We start from the raw sequence: 10,985 nt of genomic DNA, 5'->3' as shown, positions 1-10,985 counted from the left end.
TTAGGAATATCTTGGCTAATGCAACACTACTTATCAAAATAGCGTAATTTTAACTATTATTTATAATTACCATGGTTTGCCAAACTGCTACGCGGAGGAACGCTAGTTCTGCGGCGCTTAATTCTCTGCCTGGAGAGTTCTACGTCAGTAGTAGATACAGATCGTTTTCTATTCGTTGACGCTAATCATAAAATTAAGATTAGTAATAATAGTGATAATGTCGATGCCAATAACTTACGGTTTTGGTCTTTTCTTGTTTTAGCTAGTTTTATTAATTTCGAAGCTATTTCGTCAATACCCAGCTTCTTGCTTCCTATAATATAAATATTTAGCTCCAAGTTACACTTTAAAATATCCTAGAGTTTTTCAACAACACATTTGTACAGCGTTACTGGTTAGCCTGACATACGAGTCCTAGGTGAGATCAAATTAGAATTTGTACTGCCAGCAGATGTTGTCAAGGGTCGACCATTCTGCTTGCCGCTACTATGCTTTCGCAAATTACCACATTTCAATGTAGCACGGTTTCTAGCCATGGCGTGAATAAAATTCGTTGCGCTTAAGGTCTTTTTGTTCTCACGCGAGCTATCAGTTGCATCACTAGTTTCACTTTCAGATGTTGCATCGATACTATATGGTCCGATTGAAGATGCATCAGACAGTCGTTGAGATTGCATTCTACGAGCGCTACTTCGTGAAGATTTAGGATTACGAGATGCAAATCCTGGTGAATTTCTATCTACTTTTGTGCTATTTGTCGAGACCTTAGGCTATAATCGTGAGTAAGAATAACTCAGTGCAATCAAGTTGGAGAACAAATATAGATGAAAAATGTACAAACTCAGCCTTTATTTGTAACATCTATAAAGTGAAGTTTGTTTTGCATGTTTATAGACGTACATTTTAGTCTGTTCTAATTAACTGCTGAGACACTAAATCGTATAATGAAGTAAGAACCATTCATAGTACTCCATAGTATAAGTTAACTTTTTATCTAGGATTTAGTCACTGATCCTATAATATTATTACCTTTCGTGGGTCTTCTTTAATGGTAGCTGGCAAACAAAGCTTTTTATATCCGTCATCAAAGAGCACCTCATACAATCCTAATGTGCAACAATCAAGAAGCAGAAGAAGGTTCTTTAATAAGATGTATGGAATCAAAGATTTTTATGAAAATTTATATATATATATATATATCAATCCCAAAAAACTCAGTGCATACCATTCTGCTTCCTTGCTAAGATTTTTCCAGAATAATATCTACAATCAGACCAACGCGCTAAAACATGTTCCCCACATTGCCATTCCTATGATATTAGCATTCGCTATGAGATAATTTTAACAAAATAACATGAATTATAGTTTACTACTATTCGGTTTCATGCATACCTTCAGGATAGGACTTGAGGTAGATGAAGTTTTCCTACTAGATGTCCTGACAGTGGGACGTAATCTGGAACTTTTTAAATCAATCCATTCATCAAATCTACTGCTCCATCCTTCGAAATGAATTAATACTTCTTGGTTTTTCTCGTCAACATCCTTTATCTTTGATGGATACCTACAACATAATCAATCAATTACTACGATGCATCTTATAAGGTAAGTAAGTTAGAAATAATCTATACTGGATTAAAGCACGCAATAGTGACAATAAATCAATAAACAAGCCCATAAGAAACTGATAACGGATCAATGATAGCTAATACAGAATAAAGGACAAAAATGTGGATCTTATTCATTATCCAAACATTAGTAAATGAATTTGCAAAATCGTGGTCATTTCATATATAAGCAGCATCATTGAACCAATCAAAACACAGCAACACAATTGCACATTTAATAAAGTTTATTTGTAGTTATTCTTGTTACTTAAGATAACGTAATTCCACAATGTTAACTTTAATCCATTCGAGCAGCTAAGAACTTGTTGCTTGGTTACAACCTGATTACGAGTTTTTCTAACAACAGATAGTTGTTAACAAAACAAAATGATTGTAATATCATGGCATCTATAAAGGCGTAAAATTTTTTGGCTACTATAAATGTCAAACATTTAATCTTTCAATTATAAATTAAGTATAGCAAGTGATCCGTTGATTCACATTTACTTTTTGCAATCGTTATATTCATGCTTCATTTATGCAATTTTCTTGCACACGTCGTTGTTTACACGTCGCCATGCAATCAAGCACAAAACAGATATTGATCCTTTTGGTTCCAGCTTATATATGTTATGCATGTACTGTGTTGTCTATAGACGTCTACTGTACCTATAACACACAGCTCAATTACTTTGAATAAAGTCAGTATAGACTGCTTACTACCAGCTTGTATAAAACGTTACATCATGTCATTACAGCATGTTTATGAATTTAACTTGAAACTATTCTTTATACGTCAACTTTAAGTAGTGTTATAAACCAAGATAAATTACCATTTGCCACAATAGTCCTTCGCTTCCACTCTAGTACCAACTTCCAGAGGTATAGTAAGTTTAGATGGCTTTATTTTTTTCTGTTAATAGTAATAATAATGAAAATCTCAGCAACAAAATCAAAGCGCACCAAAATTAAAAAATCCAACATAGAATCGAAGATAATAATAATTATCGAGTGTATTGACAATCCGGATTACATGATGATTACTAAGAACTGCAGCTTGCAAAGAAATACTAATAGGAGGCTTATCAAGAAAATAATCTCTTCAATTAAGGCTACATTTACTTTCGCTAATTTTAAAAAATTTTAATTCTCAGATTTACTATAGCTCATAGGTAGACAATTTCAGCATGAATTACAAGAAAATCATGCCGTATTTACTACATCTTCGATGTTACAGTGAACCATATTAAAAAAAATTTAAGCTGTATTTCAAAGCAAGCGAATTTAAGGCGAAATAGCTAAAACTGCTAGACGTGACGGCACAGGGCTTTACTACAGTACTATACCTAAGCAGCACCAACATTGCAAATCTGATGGAAAAGCTAGGAATCCAGGTGAACCAACCTCGATCATACTATAGTGTTCTATGTAGGGCTGTATATTAAAATGCGGGAATAATGTATAATATAGAGGGAGATAGTACACAATTTTGCTAGTCTAGAAAGCATCGAGTTTTTGCGCTCGTTTGCCTAAACCTACACCTTATTTCGATTTTGCCCAATCAATAAATATGCACGCTATACACCAGCAAGTAATCAGTCCATCATTGAATATACTGTAGGCTACTGTACTAAGCAGTACTACTGCCGAAACTAGGTCGACCTATTTTGTTATTACTAGGTTTAGTTACGATTTCTTTTTTTACGACGAGTGCATCAATCCTCCTAAATGACATGTCTACCTACCCAGGAGGGCCTCTCAAGTAAAAGGATTAACTCGGGCAGGTCTCGGCATCAGCTATGGTCAGAATTGTAAGAATGTCGTGCAGTATAATAATACTGTAGAGGTCTGCATTACAGTACTGTACTGTACCGTACATACTGTACACTGTACAGTACGTACTGTAAATGTCGAATGCAAAAAACTGATACAGTACCGTACTATAGTACTGTCACCCTTACTGTACTGATTTGTACCACTATCAACTTGGTGTAATGTACTGTAAACATGACGTACAGTACAGCATGATCTTAGCACAAATCAATCAGAGAATATTCTTACCAAAACACAAAAATTAAAATCATTAGAATTCGGCCCAACTACAATAAATAAATAATTCTTTAACTGTAAAATAAAATTGACATCAAAAAAGTTAACGCTGATGAGTAACAATATCTAATGACAATGCTTCAAGTGCTACTAAGTAATTTATCACTATTTTGTAACTACTACTTAGCTCTTCATGACTCATTAACTGATACGCGTAACACTACTCAGTACGTGTGAGCACGTCCATCTGTCTACATGTATGTTGCTTTGAAGTCAAATAAGGCTATCCAATAAGGAATGGTAAAATTACGTCGGACAGCATTAAAAAAAACTTGTTAAACAATTGGATGATTAAAAGGAGTAAATGATATAAGTTGCCTAAAATCAGTCTACAATTTCAAGATTAAAACGTAGCAGAAGCTTGGAGAGTTATCAACTTTGTGGCACTGTTTTCGAATTAGTTCACCGATTGAATTAATTAATTAAAGGCATTTAGTCACGCGCTAAGCGTGTCCATTTGTCAATCTGACCAAAAGCGGCAATACTCTATGGTTCGCACTGTAAACATAGGGAGACTATATAGTATTTCAACTGCTACGGCTTATTTAGCAGTGAAAGGAAGGAACATAACGTCGTGTTGTAAGAATTAAGGCAGTGAACCAATTCCATCTATCAACCCCAAAATTGACAACCCGATGTCTATTGCTATACCGTACAGTACATCGTCGTCGACTGGAGCACACTTGTCCTCTTTCTATGGTGGCTATACTATCTAGCAGTTACGGCGAATTTCTACTACTTTACAGCATGGCATACTTGCTAATGTCCATTTTATAACAGTGGCTGAGTGACAACTGAACTCTCAATATACGAATTTGTGCATTCAAGACATTTACTTTACACGAGCACAATATGTATCCAGTAGGTTTGCGAATGTTGAATATCATTACTCACCGATGACCTATTCGCCTTGGCCATGCTTCAGGTGGCGACAATCAACATTCCCGAAAGATCGTATCGCACAATCACTGAGCGAAGAAAATAGTAGCCGTAGTTGAACGCCACTCGGAGATTAAGATATCCTGAATGATTGAAATGATAAGGCGAGGCGTTACTCTTTAAATTCACTGTTGCTTATTTGTGAAAATCTTCAACAAGCCGACGAAGCATAAGCACGGGAAATGCATTGCACATAGGAAAATACAAATGTGGTACCCGCTCTTCTTTCGCGGCTTGGTCAATGTTGTCGTGGTTCACGAGCACTGTACAGTACACTGTACAGTGTACAGTACGCTAGCATGCAGTACAGTATCCAAGATGATGTACTGTACAGTACTGTACAGTATACTGTAGTACAGTACAGTACTGTGATTTCCGGTTTTAGCAATTTACTGTACTGTAGAGTAGTTTTCATTAATACAGTACTGTATGTACTGTACACTGTACTGTACTGTACAGTACACTGTACTGTACAGTAGAGTACAGTATTGTACAGTACAGTGCGTCTGGGCGTGCTCGATATGACTGCGACATGGTCTGATTGCGTCAGCCTTTTTTCTTACTTTACTGCACACTCACAGAGTCACAGTAATGGTACAGTACTGTACTTACTGTACAGTGTACAGTGTACAGTACTGTACTGTGCTACCGAGAATTTGGAATTTATACTGTAGTTGTACAGTACAGTACAGTACAGTGTACTGTACAGTACTCAAAGTTTTTACACACGATTGTACAGTACAGTACAGTACAGTACTGTACTGTACACTATAAACTACAGTATAAAACCAGTACTGTATTCTGTTACAGTACTGTACTGTACTGTACACTGTAAACTGTACAGTATAAAACCAGTACTGTCTTCTTCCTCCTGGATTGATCATAATAATACTTTAATTGTAAAACATGGATCGGCAAGAAGAAGAAAGTATGGAATTAATATTCCATATATACAGCGAAACAAGAGACGGAGAAATGATGATTTCTGTTCCCTATTTCTTACAGGTACTTCTTAATCCAAGGAGTCTTTTCTTTTCTAGTATACTGTAAAATGAAATATACTGTATTGCGCAATGGTGCATTGTGGTTACAAAATTCCTACACAACAAGAAAACATTTTAAGTTCTTGTCTATGGCATTGACATTACTGTACTACAAAGATAAATGCACCACAAGTTTCGCTTCATTGCAACACGATCATGGATGACAGTAACTGATGGAAATGTTAATGATGATTGAGATAAATATTTCAATCATTTTTCAATATTAACTTAAGTTATGATCAAGATTGTTTAACCGACACCAAAATTGAGTTACAGGACTAGAAGACCAATAGTAATCGTCAGAGTAGAACCTTGTTGATTCATTCATGCTTTTTGGTCTCTCCGTAAACTCAAATGAAAAATAAATAGACTGTACAAGTGGACATGAATGAATAAATTATCAGTGTTTTACTAATAATTACCTACTATCCCATTTCCGTTATTAATCACTAAAGTAATGTAAAGGTTTTGTTCTTAAATCCTGCAATAAGTAATATACTGAAACCCGCAGTGATTGTATTCGTAAAAGATCAATGAAAAATCAATCATTACATAGGCGTAGTTATTATAAACATGTGATCAATTATTGTGTCTATGGCTTCAGATTATAAAGGAATGCGGATTACGAGAAAATGATCAGCGCCTACTACCTGTAATCAAAGCACTGAAATCATACTTGGCAGAAGATCGTACTGGGTTTATAAACATAGAGACATTCAAAAAGTAAGAATACCGAATAAATTACCTAGCAAGATAATTGAAATTTCATCTTAAGCAAGCATATCAATAAATGTAAATATTTAATTTGAGAATTTGAAGCTCAGGTATTACAGAATTCATCGATTCTGCTATTTGATTTCACAATAATCAGTGTTATTATCAATAATGTTAATGCTCGTATGAGGTAATAATTTGATAAATTTTATAGCCAGAATAAAAATTCACCTTTCTAGACATTGTGAATGCAGAGCGAGATAGTATCAAATATAATGACTGTGAAAAATCCTTCGCGACGACATAATTTTTAACTTTATATAAAAATGCATGATCTCAATCAAGCATCAAAATCATTAAATGTTGTGGATCGAGCACATGTGATTTCGTAATTCTAACTTAATGATAATAATATAATATCTTTGTTTTACTGTAACATGGAAAGGAAGACATAAGTATACCCTGCAGTTTCGTAGTGTTTAGCTTTGAAACAGAATGTGCAAAAGTATGGAGTATTAGTGTACGTAGGATTTCTGGACGATATTATGTAGTTACTGTGCTTTCAATATTCATACGAGTATTACAGTGCAAGTGAAAATTATCTAGAGAACAGAAATAAATATATACATTGCAGTAGATACTGCATTATAATGGATGTATCCCGTATTTGTTACACTGGATCGCTAATTTAAATTGGTAGTGAAGAATTAAAATATTTCATAAATTTTTTCACTCCAAGTAATCTTTATTATGCTTTTTCTAAATGAACCAGTCATTTATGCAAAAGTAGATCTCAATGTAATATAATGATTATTGCTACTCAAATATATAATATACTGTGGCTTTAATACGTTATCAAATTAGAATATCGTGTTGTTCTATTTTGAGTGATACTCTACGAATTTGTATTTACTATTAATCAATCATAGATGCATTAATAAATGCACATTCTTGCTCCGACGCGCATTGCAAGGCGACTTTGTCATTCCTGATTTTCAAGTATTTACTTCTACATTAAAAGATTTCTATCATGAAGCGAAATTAATAAATGATGGTCAGGTAGGAATGCTGTAAATGCTATATCATCGAAAATAGAATAGAAACTTGGCTGCTTATGATAATTACACCTTCACTCGAATAATTTATTTTTCTCTATTTCAGCTTTCTGATTACATTCCTCAACTCGAACGATTATCACCTGATAAGTGGGGTGTTGCAGTCTGTACTGTAGATGGCCAAAGGTACTAGTAACATAAAATTTTAACTATACATAGTATGCCTGCATCAAACCTAGTGTGTCTCTTCATTACCTCTAGTAATCACCAAGATTTCATATACAGTGTCAACATTAAGATCTTTTTAAATGAAGTATGACTTTGTAGCTAATATGCTTTTTCTTAAGATAAATAGCGAAAGATTTCTTACAAGAAATATGCCTGTTACGTTAACTAAAAATTTAAATATATACTTGTATGATAAAGTCAACAAATACTACTGTAAGATCTCATCTTAATTCTTAAATAAGGCCTCTTGTAAAAATTGATTTAGGTTTTCCATTGGTGATTGCAAAGATAAATGGTGTCTTCAATCATGCTGTAAATGTGTTAATTATGCAATGATATTAGATGAGCGTGGAGGAGATGTGGTATAAATTACGTTTATAAATACACACTAAATGTATTTCGTATATGATATACAATATATTCAAAGACAGTTACTTACTGTAACACTTTAAGACAGTAATATTAGTTTCTTACAACAGGTACATAAATTTATTGGCCAGGAACCTAGCGGTCGAAGATATCATGATATGAGCATGAATTTAGAAGGTACGCAAAGTAAACTGCACGTTATAGTTACTAAATAGTAAGATATGGGATCATAAGATGCACTCTTCTTGCATTTTGCATACAAGTAGAACTTAATAAAATAGTAGATATTCAGTCTGTTTTGGATCATCCTATATTGTAGTAGCCAATGTTATATTTTACCTTTGTTTCATTAATAACTCACAATGAAAGACTTCTGGGTATGTGTAGAAGTTCATTGCGGTTAAATTACTTAACCCACATCTGAATGTGTCATTTCTTAACTTTACTAGTAAGTTGTATTGTTTGCATCAAGCGTACATGTAAATTGCTCCTCTTTATTGCAGCTCCTTTGCTCTTAAAGCAAATTTATCACATCTTCTACTGTATTTAATTAAATATTTAATATCAATTTCTGGTAGGTAAACCGTATAATGCTTTGATAAATCAAGGTGGCATAATGGGATGTGCATTAATGAAGGTAACAATTTATAGTCTTTGAGCTATCCGTATAAATAATAATAGTAAAAATCGCAATCATAATTTTAAATTAGTAAATTATACGAATAACACTCTTTCACCTCTTCTTCGATTAGCCCAATATGCCACCTGCTGACAGATTTACACACGTACGCTACATTTTGTATAAACATAGTATATAATGTCTATCATATGTCATTAAGTTGATAAAACTAACAAAAATTTTAATATATTGTTTTCATATCTGGTAGGTCAGAGACCGATACAAGCAAGCAGCTGGAAATGAGCATATAGGATTTGATTTACCGACGTAAGCAGGAATTGTATTAGGGTATACAAGATCCAATGTCGATTCCTACTTTAAGTTAAATTTATGTCGGGACGTATGATCTTGCGCATGACATTCATTCTTAAACAATAATATAATATACGAAATTTCAGTTTCCTGTCCGAAAAGGAAACCGGGCATCGAAACTATGCACTAGCTTATCATATGTTTGGAAAGAAGGTATATGGCAATTTTCTGTAATTTTAATATTATTAGCCAAATAAAATAAATTTTATACTGGTTTAGTCAAGCAACCATTCGGAATTAAATGTTGTTAGGCTTTTCCTCCGGATACAGTATTAAACGAAGTATTAGATCTGTACTTTCAACTTTGTTCAGTTGAAGTAACGTGCGAATCCGCTTCAGTAATTGCTGCAACTCTAGCTAATGGAGGAATTTGTCCTACTACTGAACAGAGGGTAGTAATTAAATTATTTTTAATCTTTACAATATCTACCGTTTATACTGTGTATCTTATGTAGCTATTGATCTTATAAAATTTGCCCTCTCTAGGTGTTTAATGAAACGGCTGTAAGAGATACCTTATCAGTCATGAATTCTTGTGGAATGTCGGACTATACGGGACGATTTGCATTTGAGGTGCATACAATTTCGATATGAACTAAGATCTAAAGGCACTCTTGATAGAACTAATCTAAATAGGAAGTTTTGCATAAAATTTTTCATCTGCTGTAGGTTGGTTTACCAGCAAAATCAGGAATTAGTGGCGGTATATTCATTATTATTCCTAACGTAATGGGAATTTGCACTTGGTCGCCCTTACTGGACAATCATAGTAATAGTGTTCGTGGAGTCAAATTTTGTAAGGTATAGTCAAATGTTGTTAATCTTATCTCATAGCGTTAAAGAGCAATGTAGATAATTTCTTCCATTCTACAGAGATTAGTGGAAGAATTCAACTTCCATTATTACGATAGCCTTATAAACATAGAAAAAAATGATCCGAGATTGTCTGCAGAATATGTATATGGATTAAAATACAGTAGAATATTTACTGCTGCAGCAAGTGGCGATTTATCTGCTCTGAAAAGGTACGTAGCGCATTAACAATCGAGTTAACTTCCAGTCGTTCAATCAATCATTTTGGTTATGATACTATAATTATTAAATGATAGATATTGCCAATGCGGTGATATGGAAGCGATTGACTATGATCAGCGAACAGCCTTACACGTTGCAGCGGCTGAAGGTGATAACAATTTCTCTATGTTAACTCTACGATACTGTAGACAAACATGTCCAATTTCATGCTGTCAAAATTAATTGATTACGTAGGTCATTACAATGTCGTTAAATACCTCCTTAGTGTGTGCAAAGTTAATCCTAATCCAAAGGACAGGTAATGCCAATTTTTATAGTATTGTAGTGTGTATTGTATAATAATATACTTTATATTTATGGATAGCTTATTGTACTGAGGAGGCTGTTTCGTTACAATGAAAACTTTCTCGTTAGGTGGGGGAATATTCCCATAGATGATGCTGAAAAATCGGGAAATCATCATGTTGTGGCTTTACTGAAACACTATTCCGAATTAGAAAGAGAACTTAAAAAAAAGCCTACATCCTAAATGGTGGTCACGCAACTAGCAAGACGTTCTATAAATTACTATTCTAAAATTTTTATTGATATATTTATTCAACCGATTGTCCATGGGCAAAATCTGGTATAATTCAACAAACTAATTAGTTTGGCCAATTGGCTGAGGTTTTCAATCATCAGTCTTTTGGAATTTAACAACTTATGAATGGCTCATTCGTAAAATTAATTTATCGTTACTTGCTTATTGTAAGCAAGATTTTGATAAGCCAATCACAAAGCTTAATATGATTATCTAGTATGGTAAGGTTTCGAGTCGGCAAAGACATTACAAACTGTATGCAAAATAGAGGATATTAAATGCAACAAATTGATAATTCATTCAAAGCACTCTATC

The 10,985-nt window shown here is 33.8% G+C and overlaps 2 protein-coding genes across 2 annotated transcripts; one reads left to right on the top strand and one right to left on the bottom strand.

Moving 5' to 3' along the window:
* Window positions 1-1,422: 1,422 nt before the first annotated feature.
* Window positions 1,423-2,508, bottom strand: TRIADDRAFT_17958 (uncharacterized protein; the record flags this gene model as incomplete). Its single annotated transcript, XM_002117061.1, has 2 exons — window positions 1,423-1,564; window positions 2,441-2,508. Coding segments are annotated over 2 exons (210 nt in total), but the record flags the coding sequence as incomplete, so codon positions are not given.
* A 3,053-nt stretch (window positions 2,509-5,561) lies between these two features.
* On the top strand, window positions 5,562-10,619 carry TRIADDRAFT_61194 (uncharacterized protein; the record flags this gene model as incomplete). Its single annotated transcript, XM_002117140.1, has 16 exons — window positions 5,562-5,660; window positions 6,303-6,421; window positions 7,342-7,471; window positions 7,574-7,653; window positions 7,961-8,057; window positions 8,175-8,241; window positions 8,643-8,701; window positions 8,952-9,010; window positions 9,142-9,208; window positions 9,307-9,447; window positions 9,542-9,628; window positions 9,725-9,856; window positions 9,929-10,080; window positions 10,165-10,238; window positions 10,325-10,388; window positions 10,505-10,619. The coding sequence occupies 16 exons, from the start codon at window positions 5,562-5,564 to the stop codon at window positions 10,617-10,619; spliced, it is 1,542 nt and encodes a 513-aa protein (XP_002117176.1).
* Between the last annotated feature and the right edge of the window lie 366 nt (window positions 10,620-10,985).

Source organism: Trichoplax adhaerens, genomic scaffold, assembly GCF_000150275.1.
Source record: "Trichoplax adhaerens TRIADscaffold_21 genomic scaffold, whole genome shotgun sequence".
Lineage (NCBI taxonomy): Eukaryota > Metazoa > Placozoa > Uniplacotomia > Trichoplacea > Trichoplacidae > Trichoplax > Trichoplax adhaerens.
The sequence above is the reverse complement of the archived record's forward strand: the minus strand, read 5'-3'. Positions and strand labels throughout refer to the sequence as shown.